Below are 14,323 nucleotides of genomic sequence, written 5' to 3'. Positions count from 1 at the left end.
GTGACACTTTGGGGACATAATGAAACCAGTAGGCAGTGGGGCTTAGGGGAAGGAAGTTAGGTCATGGGAGTGTGCCCTTGAAGGGGATGTTGGGAATCCCTTCCTCTCTCTCTTTGCTTCCTGGCCACCATGAGGTAATCAGCTTTTCTCCACCATGCACTTTGGGCTGTGATGTTCTGCCTCACCACAGGCCCCAAAGCAACAAAACTAACAGATGGAAATTTCTGAAACCATGAGCCAAAACAAACTTTTCCTCCTCTTTGGGTGGAGGGTAACTAGGGATTGAACCCAGGAGTGTTTAACCACTGAACCACATCCCCAGCCCTTTTTTGTATTTTATTTTGAGACAGGGTCTCACAGAGTTGCTTAGTGCCTTGCTGTTGCTGAGGCTGGCTTTGAACTTGAAATCCTCCTGCCTCAGCCTCTGGAGCCACTGAGATTACAGGTGTGTGCCACCACACCCAGCTCTCAAACTTTTCCTCCTTTCAAGTTACCTCTCAATATTTTTCTTTCTTTCTTCTTTTTTTAGAATTTTAACTTTTTTTTAGTTTTTGGTGGACACAACATCTTTGTTTGTATGTGGTGCTGAGGATCGAACCCGGGCCGCATACATGCCAGGTGAGCATGCTACCGCTTGAGTCACATCCCCAGCTCATCAATATTTTTCAATTGTCACCTTTCTTGCCCTATTTTGTATTTTATTATGAGACAGGGTCTCACTGAGTTGCTTAGGGGCTTGCTAAGTTACTAAGGCTGGCTTTGAACTCACAATCCTCCTGTCTCTTTCTTGGTAATATCGATCCTTCTTAAATGTTTTTTCTTAAAATACTGTCCCTCAACTTCACTGATATCATTGCCTCTTCTTACATCTATAACTATTCTTTCTCACTTGCCTTGGCTAAATTCTTGGCCTGTCTGAGATTTTTATCTTCTGCTGTCCTCCTACATATTATTATATGCACAATGTCCCTGGGTAGTCTTACTTATTCCCATGGCCTCAATCATTACCATCTTCCTATCATATTTCCTAGACATGGAATATTAATCTCTTCCTTCTCCCTTATGCCCATGTCCTCTGCAGACACAACTACCAAAGTCGCCCCTGATGGCCTGGTCACAGACACTGTACTCCGACACAACCATCTTAGGCATGAAAGCCAAGAGACCACATGGTCTGATCTACTGGAACAGTGCCAAAAGTGACAACAGCCAATTTACCCTCTCCCCACTCTTGCATGCTTTTGTTCTTTCCTCTACATACATCCCTATTCTGCTATCTGCACTGGACTCCTTTTCCAGACCGACTCCACTGAGCCTTATGAAACTCCTATACCATGATTCAAAAAAAATTGTCTATACCTTTGCCACTCAGAACATGATCTTTGGGCTAGCAACACCCACGTCAATGGAGAGCTGGTTAGAAATGTAGACTCACGGGGCCTCAACCCAGACCCAAAGGATCAGAATCTGCAATTTATCCAGAGCCTCTCCAATTCCTCCCCCATGTCATCAAGTTTGTCTTCTGCACCTAGCACAGGGTCTGTCTGGCATACAATAGGTACTTAATAAATATTTAGTGGAAATTTCCTGAAAGAAAAACCAACTTAATTTTTTTGAAATGTCTCATTCACCCTTCGAGACATTGTAGAGTGTTTTCTATCCACAGCAGCATGCTAGTTAACACAGTCAATGGATATTCTCAGTTTGGAGAGTATTTTTGTTTTAGGGTTTTTTTGTTTGTTTGTTTGTTTTGGTACCAGGTGTTGAGCTCAGAGGCACTCAACCACTGAGCCACATCCCCAGCCCTATTTTGTATTTTATTATGAGACAGGGTCTCACTGAGTTGCTTAGGGCCTTGCTAAATTACTAAGGCTGGCTTTGAACTCACGATTACAGGTGTGCGCCCAGCTAATACCTTTGGTATTATCTTTGGTATTCTCTTTTTTTCCCCCACCAATGTATATTTCGTTCATTCATCCACTCAACAAATATGTACCAAATACCCAATGTATGCCAGTTGGTTATCTGTACTCATCCTGCAAGACTTTAAGACTTAACTCAGCCTTTCCTGATCACCTGCTCTCTCCTCCCAGCCACCTACACCAAATAATCCCACCACCAGGCTTGACCAGTTGCTGCCCTTTCTCTTCCCACAGTCGCCTTCCACATTTCCTTTGTTACTATACAAACCACATTATGCATATTTATCCCTTCCACTGAGCCTCAAGCTCCTTGATTACAGACTGCCTTATTTCTTCCCATCTCTGGCACCTTACAGTATACCTGGCATCTTATAGTATATCTGGCAGGTAGCAAACATTTAGTAATTGATAAACTGAACTAGATCATCTACACCAACTTGGTTACTAAGTCTTGTGGATGTTTTCCCTCAAATCCTCAAAGTTTCTGTTCCTGCTTAAGCCCTCATCATCTCTTCCACTCTCAGGAGTCACCCCTCACCTTCCTGTCTCCTACACACTGCCTTATGTCCTCTTTTTTTCCAGCTCAGACAAGCTTTTTAAATGAACAGTCTACACCCACTTTATCTGCTTCCTTTTGGAAAACTTCATTCTTTTTAATTTATTTTTAATTATGCAAGCGATACATGTATATGTTCTCCCTGCCTCAGAGTAATCACTGTTTTCAGTCTGTTGATTATCCTTCCAGACCTTTTCTATGCATTTAAATACAGAAAAAGAGAGATGTAACTAGGTGCAGTGGTGCACAACTGTAATCCCAGCAGCTCAGGAGGCTAAGCCAGGAGAATCACGAGTTCAAAACCAGCCTCAGCAATTTAGCAAGGCCCTAAGAAATTTAGTGAGATCCTGTCTCAAATAAAAATCAAAATGGCTAGGGATGTGGCTCAGTGGTTAAGAACATCTGGGTTCAATCACTGGTACAAAAAAAAAAAAGAAAGAAAAAGAAAGAGCTGGGCGCAGTGGCACATGCCTGTAATCCCAGAGGCTTGGAAGGCTGAGGCAGGATGATTGTGAGTTCAAAGCCAGCCTCAGCAATTTAGCAAGGCCCTAAGCAACTCAGTGAGACCCTGTCTCATAATAAATTACAAAAAAGGGCTGGGGATGTGGCTCAGTGGTCCAGTGCCCCTGAGTTCAATCCCCAGTATCTTAAAAAAAAAAAAAAAAAGAGAGAGATGTGTGGGTTGTTTGACCTGGAGCTCTACCCATGTGAGTACATAGGATCTACCTCATTCTTTTAAACTGCCAAATACAATCTCATAGTTTGGTTGGGTGTGGTGATACATGCCTATAATCCCAGAGACTAGGGAGTCTCAGGCAGGAGGATCCCCGAGTTCAAAGCCAGACTCAGCAACAGGGAGGCGCTAAGCAACTCTTAGAGATGTTGTCTCTAAATAAATTACAAAATAAGGCTGAGGTTGTGGCTCTGTGGTTGAGTGCCCCTGAGTTCAACCCCTACTACAAAAAAAGTTGACAAGTTCATTTAATTGCACTATTGATGGAAATTATAATCTTTTAAGTTTTCTTTAAACCTGGTCACCAATGCTGCAGTGAACATCCTTTTTGTATGCTTCTAATGAACATGTGCAATTGTTCTTCTGTACACTTAAAAGTGGAACTGTTGGGTCATAAATTATTCACATTTTTAATTTTAATACATACTGCCAAATTTGCCCTCCAAAAATTCTGCATCAATTTATACTCCCACAAACATGAATGAAATTACTTTTTGTTAGGGGATGTTATGCCATCTTTTATTTTTGCAAATCTGATGGATAAAAAATGTCATTGTTTTATTTTGCATTTCCCTAAATCACTGGGGAAATTGAATGAGCATTATTTTACATGTTGATTGGTCATTTGTATTTCCCTTTGTCAATTAATAGTTTGTTTCTCATTGAATTGTAGAAGTTCCTTTTACATTTTAGAAAAATTATTTGTGTTATTATGTGGGTTGTAAATATTTTTCCCCATCTCTAGCTTGTTTTTAATTTTATTTATGATATATAAAAGTACTAGGCAGGGGATGTGGTTCACTGGTAAAGCACTTGCCTAGCATGTGTGATTCCCTGAGTATAATCCCAGCAGCTCAGGAGGCTGAGGCAGAAGGAACTCAGATCAGCCTCAGGTAGCAAGGCCCTAAGCAACTTAGTGAGACCTTGTCTCAAAATAAAAATAAAAAGAACTGAGGATGGGGCTCAGTGTTTAAAAGTCCCTGGGCTCAATCCCCAGTACTAAAAAAATAATAATAATTAAAAAATAACGAAAAGTATTTTTAAAATGAATTTACATTTGTCTTTTCTTCTATGACTTTTGGGTTTTGTATCATGCCTGGAAAAGATTCTCTACCCTCAAAGTTATAAAAATATTCTCTGACATTTTTTCCTTACTTTTTTTTCTCCCTACATTTTTAGAATTTGTTTTTAGTCCAACAGGAATCTATTTTTGTGGGTAGTGTTTGTGTGAGAGGGTCCCATTTTGTTTTTTTCTAAACAGATGGCCTGTTTTCCCAGCATCATTTTTTTGAATAGTCCATTCTTTGCCTGCTTACTTACATATACTAAATTTCCATGTAAATATGGATCTGATCTTGGACTCAATTTTTTGTTCTATTCTTCTTTTTGCTATCCTGATGTCTTCATATCCTTACTTCACTTTCACTCAGCAATCATGGAAATCTAGCTTATACCTACAATTCCCCTGGAATTATTACTGCTACATGTACTAATGACCTTCATATTGCCAAAATTTTCATATTATCAAAATAAGAAAACTCTTTGGTTCTTATTTTCCTGGTTAATAATTCTCTCCCATATGCTACATAATACCCCCCTCCATTCCTCTATCAATAAAAACCATGGTCAGAACTGAGTACAGTAGCGCACACCTATAATCCCAGCAACTTGGGAGGCTGAGAGGAGGATCACAAGTTTGAAGCCAGCTTCAGCAACTTAGGAAGACCTTATCTCCAAATAAAAAACAAAAAGGGGGGGGCTAGGGATGTGGCTCAAGCAGTAGCGCGCTCGCCTGGCATGTGTGTGGCCTGGGTTCGATCCTCAGCACCACATACAAAGATGTTGTGTCCGCTGAAAACTAAAAAAATAAATATTAAAAAATTCTCTCTCTCTCTAAAAAAAAATTATAAAATAAATAAATAAATAAAGGGCTGAGGATGTAGCTTAGTAGTAAAGCACCTCTGGAATCAATCCCCAGTACTACCAAAAAAAAAAAAAAAATCATGATCTTAACAATACCTGTGTTCTTAGGTAGTTACTCAGAGTCAGGCACTGTTTAAGTATTTTTTATGCCATACATGTCAAGCATGCTTCATCATAGCCCTCTTAAGGTAAGGATTATTATCATCATCATCCCCACTTTACAGGTGATTTGAAAACTGAGACTATAAATTTAAGTACCTTGCTCCAGGTCCTTGGGTAATATGACAATAGGGGATTTGAACCCAGGTGTGTCTGACAGCAAAGCCTAGTAAGTTCCTAGGTACCCCATCTTCAGCCTATCTTTGCAGTCTCCACCATTTTGGGGGTGGGGGGTACTGGGGATTAAACCCAGAGGCTCTCTACTACTGATTCTTTTATTTGGAGATAGGGTCTTGCCAAATTGCCACAATTCAGACTTGGGATCTTCCTGCCTCAACCTCCAGAGTAGCTGGAATTACAGGCGTGCACCACTGTGTGTGGTTCCAGCATTCTTTAAATGGTAGCTTTCCAAGGATCCAGTCTTAGTTGCTGCTCTTCCCATCTTAAGCATGTACCTGGATAAAGCAGGACATTCTGATGCACTGTTTCAATGCAGCTGCACTGACATATCTGTGCTAAAATGGTCCTGGAGGCATGTACAAAACACTGCTTTTTATTAAAAATCCCTGTAACTCTTCCCACCTTGCTTCCCCAAATTCAGGGAAGCTTTTCATTTCTACATATTTGATTTTGTTTAGTTTGATTTTTATGAGTATGAATCATATTTATAATCAGGGAAAATAAGAATTTTTTAAAAAATATAATGAAAGGATATTAGCCTCTAAGGAGCAGTATCCATTCAGCCCTTTTAAGCCATCATTATTAAAGCATTGTCCACTGTTAGATACACATGTAACTGAAAGAACTGTAAGAAATTTAATTGAGCTGGGTGACATTGTGCATGACTGTAATCACAGCAACTCAGAAGGCTGAGGCAGGAGGATTACAAGTCTAAGGCTAGCCTCAGCAACTTAATGAGGACCTGTCTCAAAATAAAAAAAAATAAAATGGGCTGAGTATGTAGCTCAGTAGCTGAGCATCCCTAACCCCCTCCCAAAAAAAAGAAGGAAGGAAGGAAGGAAGGAAGGAAGGAAGGAAGGAAGGAAGGAAGGAAGGAAGGAAGGAGTTTAATTAAGGAGTTCCTGAAAAATCTGCCCTGAGATTAAGCACTCAAGATTGTGACCCAAATATCCCCTTTCCCTCTGGGTCTAATTTATTCTCAAGATTAGCACAATAAACAAGCCTGTAAAAAACAGATGTGTCCTTCTTTTAGAATTTTAAATGCAAAACAGAATTCACTCCAAGTTTTAAGAAGCTATGTCTATTTATTCGGTGTAAGGACAGGAGTATGGCTGTTGTAGCTTTAAGGAAGAAACAGGAGAATTTAAGATACAGTTCACCTAAGAAGCAAGAGAATCCTCAAAAGATGAGCAGATACTACTCAAAATGATAAATTATCTTTTCTGAGATCTGGTTAAAACCAGATGGTGCCCAACCCACACCCTCTACCAGACCCTAGCCCTCATCACTAAGTGTCACCCCACCCCTCAGTCACACACATTCTGGAATCATTCATTCTCACCCAGCTCTCCTCCTACCTCTCCTGTTTTGCCCCCTCCTTTATCTGTAAAAACTGAAACTCTTAGCCCAGCATCCTTCTAGCTCCACTCTGATTCCTGGGCAATCTTACACATGTCCACTGTTGGAACGTAACACATACACCCTGATAAGCCAAATCTATATTTCCAGCCTAGACTCTCTTTGGACCTCCAACTCTGTATACTGCTTAACACTGAAGGCTATAATGTATCTGGATATTCCACAGAAAGGTCAAACTGAACATGTCTAAACTGAATATATAGCTAATTATCTTAAAACCTGGCTCTCTAATCTTTTCTATCTTATGAATACCACCACCATTTATCTAGTCTCCAAAGCCAGAAATTCAGGCCTCATTCTAAATTCTTCTTTTTCCCTTCACAACCCCACATCAAAGTTCTATCAAGTTCCTTTAATTTTATCTATTCAATGTTTATCAAATCTTTCTCCTGTTCCCTACCTCAGCAACTATTTCCCCTTTGCCTCAAACTCATTGGTACAACAATCCCCTAATATTTCTTCATATTATCCCAAGGGACTTGTTTCAAAGGCCAATCAGACTACATCATTCTACTTCTCTCTTTTTTTTTTTTTTTTTTTGGTACTGGGGAATAAACCCAGGGGCACTTAACCACTGGACCACTGAGCCACATCCCCAGCCCTATTTTGTATTTTATTTAGAGACAGGGTCTCACTGAGTTGCTTAGCTCCTTGCTGTTGCTAAGGCTGACTTTGAACTCATGATCCTTCTGAGCCACTAGGATTACTAGTGTGTGCCACCACACCCAGCTCAATCTACTTCTTAAAAGCTTGCAACAGGGGCTGTGGCTGCAGCTCAGTGGCAGAGCGCTTGCTTAGCACATGTGAGGCACTGGGCTCAATCCTCAGCCCCACATAAAAATAAATAAAAGGTATTGTGTACATCTACAAATAAAAATATACTTTAAAAAAATCTTTCCATGGCACCACATTTGTACTTTCTATAACTCCCTTTGGGATCTGGCACCCACTTTCTTCTTCAGGCTCATTTCCCCTATTTTTCTCTAGTTCATTCCAAACTGGTAGCCCAAGGGCAGACCCAGGGTTTGAAGGGCCCTATGTTTACACAATTTAAAGGGCCCTCCAAGAATAATAATACAACCCTATAAGTAAAAATTAGTCACAGGGCCTTGGAAGGGGCCTGTGATGTGAGGGCTCTGAAGCTTAAGCTTCATCAGCTTCACAGTTACTTTGCCTCTGTCTAGCCAAACAGAGCAAGCTGCAGTTCCCTAGAATATATAAGAATCCTCTGCATCACTTTACCTTTGCACAAAGTTACCTCGGCCTGGAATGCCCTTCTCCCCCATTCCTTGCTTGTCTGGCAAAGCAGTTTCTCCTTCAAGAGACAGAAGAGGGAGCACATGCTCTGTTGCCTGACCTTCCCACATGGAACTGTTCTCACCTTTGTGGTCTCACTGAAACTTGTCCTTTACCTCTCTGTACCCTGTCCTTTACAGAACATACCATTCTGCATGGAAATTATTTGCTTAAAACCGGTCTTGCCCATGTGCACCTCAAGGGCAGAGACAAAGTTATTCCTTTTCAGATTGTCAGAGCACAGCAGTACCTGGCACAAGGTAGGAGCTCCATAAATGTTTGCTAAATGGCATCGAGACCTCCACCCCATACACTGAGAAAACATTCTTCCTTTGGCAAAGCATATGGAGTGGAACAGTTACTATAGATAAGGACCGTGGGCAGGGACAGTGCTTGTGAGGGGCCTGCCATCTGCCCACTCCATTCTGAAAGAGGCTGGGCCCCAGCATGTATGCTTTCTCCAAGACACCCATGGAAAGTTCCTCCTTGTGCCTCACCCCCACCAACCTTCCCACCCCACTCACTGCCTTCCTTACCTGTCTTCCTTGTTGATCTGGTCCCCAAAGCCTACTGTGCTAACAATTGTGAGCTTCAGCCCCACGTTGCTCTCTTGGAGGTCGTAGGTATTGGACCGGAGCTGGACACCAGGCTGCGTGTGGGTGGCTGGCTCCCCCTCAAACTTGGTATTGAACAGGGTATCCATGAGGGTGGACTTGCCCAAACCTGTCTCTCCTGAAAATTGAAAGAATAAATTAGGGTCCATTCACACAGTGATTATGCAGATATCTACTTATGAACATGGGAAATAAACATGACAAAATAGTAAGTGAACAATAAATAGAAGTACATAGACTGTATGAGCTCAGTTACATCAAAAAGACCTAAAGGAATGTGCCCCATAACAAGAATAGTCATTTCACAATAGTGGAATTGGGGGAACTTTCATTTTATTCTTTTTTCCTGTTATTTGAAATTTTTATCTTGAGTATGTATTGCTTTTATAATCAGAAAAAGTAATGCTTTAGGCACAGATGGAGAGAGATTGTTATCCCTAGAAAAGGGCTGGAAAGAAATACAATAATAGACTCTTACCTATGGTTTTCTCCAGGTGGTGGGATTATGTGTGGTTTTCATTTCTTTATGCTTTTCTGTATTTTCCAAGTTGTCTAAGTGGAACATGTGTAAATTTTTTTTTCTTTTGGCACTGGAGATTGAACCCAGGGCATTCTACCAGAGAACTATTCCCCCAGCCCTTTTGTTCTTAATTTTGAGACAGAGTCTTGCTAAACTGTCCAGGCTGGCCTCAAACTGGCAATCCTCCTGTCTCGGCCTCCCAAATTGTTGGGATGACAGGCATGCACCACAGCTCCCAGCTATTGTTTTTATAATAAAAACTAAAAGATTATTTTAATTTTTTTTTAAAGGAACACAATCCGTTGTCAAACAAATATCATCCCCACCCAGACTCTGTCTGCCTCATCTCCCAGAGAGGCCCAGAGCTCTGTGGGTGTCCTGGATGTGTCTCCCAGTGGGGTGGGGAGACTGTGGATCTTTCCTTGGTTTTACCATCCTCCCAGCCAGGTTGAGCTTTCAGTAAGATAATTTTTAGCTAATGGAGAGGGAACTTCACAGGCCACAAATTATTATTCTCCTTAAATATAAAATAAACCAGCCACTTATTTCTTTAACTAACAGTCTGTGGGATACTAACAAATTAAGCCATTGGAATTCCAAAAGTCTTGAATTTCACACTAGAGAGATGAAGGGGGAAGGGCTATGGCAGACTGGTAAAGGTGCAGAAAGGTTACTCCTGGGAGACTGGGGGATATCAAGCTGCTACCTCAAGCCAAGACATCTTTACGGAATGAGACATCACAAGAAGCCATAAGCTGTGGGGGAAGTTGGTAAAATGGGGTTTAGGCAGGAATCTGATATGAAGCCACAAGCAGGGTTAGGCACTAAAACCACTTATAATCTCCATGGATCCAGACTGTATTTTGTTCCCCCACCTCACCCCAAACAATTCAGGAATAAAAGCCAGTATTTAATTACTGGAAGTGCCCTTTGAACACCTAAGACCACCCTATTACTTTGCTAGCATCATCCCACTTCTTTCCATCTACCTCCCCAACCTGGGGGCGGGCGAGCTCTGACTTCTCCTCACAGTCTGAAGCGAGTTTATACTGGGCACATTCTGGCCTGGCAGATCTCCCCTTGGGACCAACAGCACACATTTGCAAGATGTCCTGGGCTTGAGTTAGAGCTGCATGATTGGAAACCAAAAATGCTCCATCTCCTCTCCACCCTCTGGGTGTGTCTAGCTTTGTATCTTCCAAGGCTTTTTATGCTGAATAATGAGCTATGAAATGCAGGAGGTGCTTTTAAAAGTGTCTATGATGCAAGCTTTCAATGGGGATGGCGGAGAGAAAGATACAACAAGAACATTCAATTCAGCCTAGTTATCAGATCCCCAGCCCAATTTCATAGCCAGGTCTGACTAATATGGTGGATTGCCAGGGGTGCAGAAAAAGTTGCTCACACTGATCATGTTTCCAGGCAGGGTCTCTGCTATACCCATTAGCATCAAAGACTCTCCAAAAAGAGGCCCCTTTGTTTTCCTCTCCTAAAGGAACAGGTTAGTTTTGAGGCCCCAAGGAAAATTGGGAAGGTGGGGTCTTTGCCATAGGAGGCAGCAGAATTGGGCAAGCAGCAGAAAATATCACTCCCACGCTATCCAATGTATAGATGTAGCTCAACTGGAAATGAGGCCAGCACCTCTGAGGTGGGAACGAAAGAGTGGCTGCCTCATTCTAACTTCCCTCCCCTCTGGGGACTGAGGTTTGAGGTACATTTTAGCCTATCTTTGTACCTGCCTAATGAATTTTCCATGTCCACCCCTCTCCCACCCCCTCTTCTGTCCCACCAGCTCCTTGCTGAATGCTCTGCAGCTCCTAGACAATGATAGGTCCCGTCTCCCTAGCACCCATGGTGGGCTGGCTGGCTCCCACATCCCAAGAATTCTCAAAGAGAAGTCTTCCTGTACTCACAAGAGTACCTACTCCTGGCCTCTGCAGCGTGAGGGACCCACCCTGTTTACACAGCTGGAGAGATGGGGGCCAGGCAGGGCAGGGCAGGGCAGGGCAGACAGCAGGGAGGATCAGCAGGGAGATGACCACCCAGATGCCTGCCAGCACAGAAGCGTTGTGAAAATTAGATATCAAATAATGAAGGTCTAGAAGAAAAGAACTCACGGGTGTCTAGGGAATCACAATAAATGCAGATTAAAAGAGGGCAGAAAATCAAGCCAGCTCTCTTTGTGACTATCAAGTACTCTCTTCCAGGTCACCATCAGAGCCTGGGGGTGGAGGGAGGCTCTCCCTCAGTGGCTGGCACAGACCCAGGCTGAGCCTAGGATATAGTCCCCTCCCATGGAAGCCCTAGGCCCAGTATTGGGAAGGTTGCTAACTGGGATCAGGCAGCAGATTCCAAGCCCCTGCAGGAAGATGAGATTTTGGCAGTTAGATTCCAGAAGGGAACCTGAGGAGTCCTGAGGGGGGTCCATTGCCCCCTCCTTTCCCTAGCCCTCCCAGAGCATCTCACAGTAGATAGTAGGGTTTATTAATATTTTTATTATTTTTAGTTTTTAGTTTTATGTTGACACAATATCTTCATTTTATATTTATGTGATACTGAGGATCAAATCCAATGCCTCACACATACTAGGCAAGCACTCTACCACTGAGCCACAGCCCCAGCCTCTATTAACCCTTTTTAACTCGTGTTCCATCATTCAAGAAGATTTTGTCTCATGTTGCTTAATGTAGATAGTATTCTAGAAACAACAGGCTTTTTAAAATAAATTGATTTGATAAATTAATTTAAGGCATGTAGTATGAAACATGCTTTTTCAAATTATATTCCCTGAGACAATCTGATGTTGATCTCCCCACCCTGGGTAAAAGCCACTGTGATAAAGAAAAATTTAGCCCCTTTCCTCAGTTGCTGTCAATATCTGCACCCTCTGGCACCTTGTACAATTAAGTCCTGCATGTTATGAAATGAAAGGTCCCAGCCAGGTTATCACTAAATTACCATGTGACCTGAGCTGGCTCGGCCCTTTCCTCTCTCTGAGTCCCAGTGTCTTTTCCTATAAAAGGAGAAGTTTGGAGTGACAATAATAGCTATTGTTTATGGTGCACTTACTCTGTGCCAAGCACTGCTGTAAATAAATACATATATTTTCTTTTCTTTTTTGCATTGCTCAGGATAGAATCCTAAGTCTTGCACATGCCAGGCAAGAACTCTGCCACTAAGCTATGTCCCCAGCTTCCATATATTTTCTTATTTATTCCTCCCAACAAGTCTTTAAGGTAGATTATATATTTTTTTCTTTTCTTTTTTTTTTTTTCAGTGCTGGAGATCAAACTCAGGACTTCTTGCATGCTAGGCAAGTGCTCTACCATTGAGCTACACCTCCAGCCCCAAGTTACTACAATTTATCCTCATTTAACAGATGGATTAGCCAAGCCACTCACCAGCTACAGGTTCTCAGCCACCTCTCCACATCTTATTTTCCTATACAATACGGAGGAATTAACAGTCCAAGGTCACAAACTAATAAGTAGCAGAGTCAGAATATGCATCTAGGCAGACTGACGCTGGAGCCTATGCTTTTAACCAATATATTCTAGTGAGGCCCATAGGCATAATGTTTGTTCATTTAGTCATTCGACAAGTATTTTAAAAGCCTCTAATAGGAGCCAGGCACAGTTATACAGCAATGAACAAGATAGCCTCGATCCCTGCTGTAATGGAGCTGCAGTTGCTTCCAGCTCTGAATGTTGGACTAAACCAAGAGAAATGTCTCTGGGCTCAATAGGGAGGTGTCCAAAAGGAAATGCTTCAGGAACTCCAGTTGACCAGAGGAGCCTATGGACAGGGACAAGGCCATGCCTGGCTTTATGACCTTGCCCTTTTCTCCTTCCTGATCTTGTAGAGTCCTGGCAGACTGTGGTGTGTTAAAGCCAGCTCTTCTGGCTTCCTGCATCTTTTCCCAAACTCACATGCAGTGATGTCGTATTGGTAGCTTAAAATCAGGTATGGTGGGAGTAATAACACCAAGAACATCAACAGATGCTATAAACCACATCATGTTTTCCCCTGCAATAGCCTGTTAGAAATTGATCATTGCCAGGCACAGTGGCACACACCTGTAATTCTAGCAACTTGGGAGGCTAAGGCAGGTGGATGGCAAATTCAAAGCCAGTCTCAGTGACTTAGCAACTCAAGCAACTCAGAGAGGCCCTGACTCTAAATAAAATATTAAAAAGGGGTAGAGATGTGGCTCAGTGGTTCAATTCTCAGTAAAAAAAAAATTTTAAAAAGAAGTTGATCATTGCTGGGCTAGAGATATAATATACTCACTAGGTTTAATCCCCAGCATTACAAAAAGAAAAAAAAAAGTTGACCACTGCAGCCAGTCTGTTAGGTAAGCAACTGTCTTTCCAGAGACACAGGAATGAAACAATTGGCCCCTGACTTAGGTAGAATGCTAGCTGCCCTTTCCCTCCTCCTGTAGCAAGCTGGAATTCTGCTTCTCTTGTGTATGTTTTTTCCAAGTCCGACAGAACCCAGTTGAGCCTGGAATCCTGAGCAGCTTCAAAGTAAATATTATCATTATGACCCTTTGTATTCCTCACAGACATTACGGTTGCTCATTTAGATGGATGAATCTCTTTGGGGCCCTTTCCCAGCAGTGCAAAGCAATGGGCCCCAGAACATTTGTTTTGCTGGCTCTGGTGGTTCTTCTAAGGCCCTTATACTCTATCTACAATCATGGGATCCTCAAGATTTCCAAAGCCAAGAGATTTTTATATAATTTTGGTAGGGAGAGGGGACCTTCACCCCACTAAGTAATTATTGTCAACCCTAGCAAATCTATTGGAGAGGAGTCATATTATGCTCATGTCCATGTTTCTAGCCCAAAATAATAATTGTGGGAGCCATTAATTGGTACCCTGACATAAAAATTAGGCTCTGTATTCATAAAAATACTCGCCCTCTCAATCTCAACATATACACATGCATATGCACACATATATGCACATACGTACGTAGGATGCCTACTGTGCTGGA

At 42.1% G+C, this 14,323-nt stretch overlaps 1 protein-coding gene across 6 annotated transcripts in view; it reads right to left on the bottom strand.

Annotated features, from left to right (window-relative positions):
• The window catches only part of Septin6 (septin 6), a 72,319-nt gene that overhangs the window by 39,544 nt on the left and 18,452 nt on the right, over window positions 1-14,323 (bottom strand). For all 6 annotated transcript variants that reach the window (XM_078034327.1, XM_078034328.1, XM_005319369.5 and 3 more), the window contains exon 3: window positions 8,725-8,920. In XM_078034327.1, the coding sequence (XP_077890453.1) occupies window positions 8,725-8,920 (196 nt within the window). The remainder of the gene's footprint in view (window positions 1-8,724; window positions 8,921-14,323) is intronic.

This window comes from Ictidomys tridecemlineatus, chromosome X (genome assembly GCF_052094955.1).
Source record: "Ictidomys tridecemlineatus isolate mIctTri1 chromosome X, mIctTri1.hap1, whole genome shotgun sequence".
In the NCBI taxonomy this organism is placed as follows: domain Eukaryota; kingdom Metazoa; phylum Chordata; class Mammalia; order Rodentia; family Sciuridae; genus Ictidomys; species Ictidomys tridecemlineatus.
The sequence above is the reverse complement of the archived record's forward strand: the minus strand, read 5'-3'. Positions and strand labels throughout refer to the sequence as shown.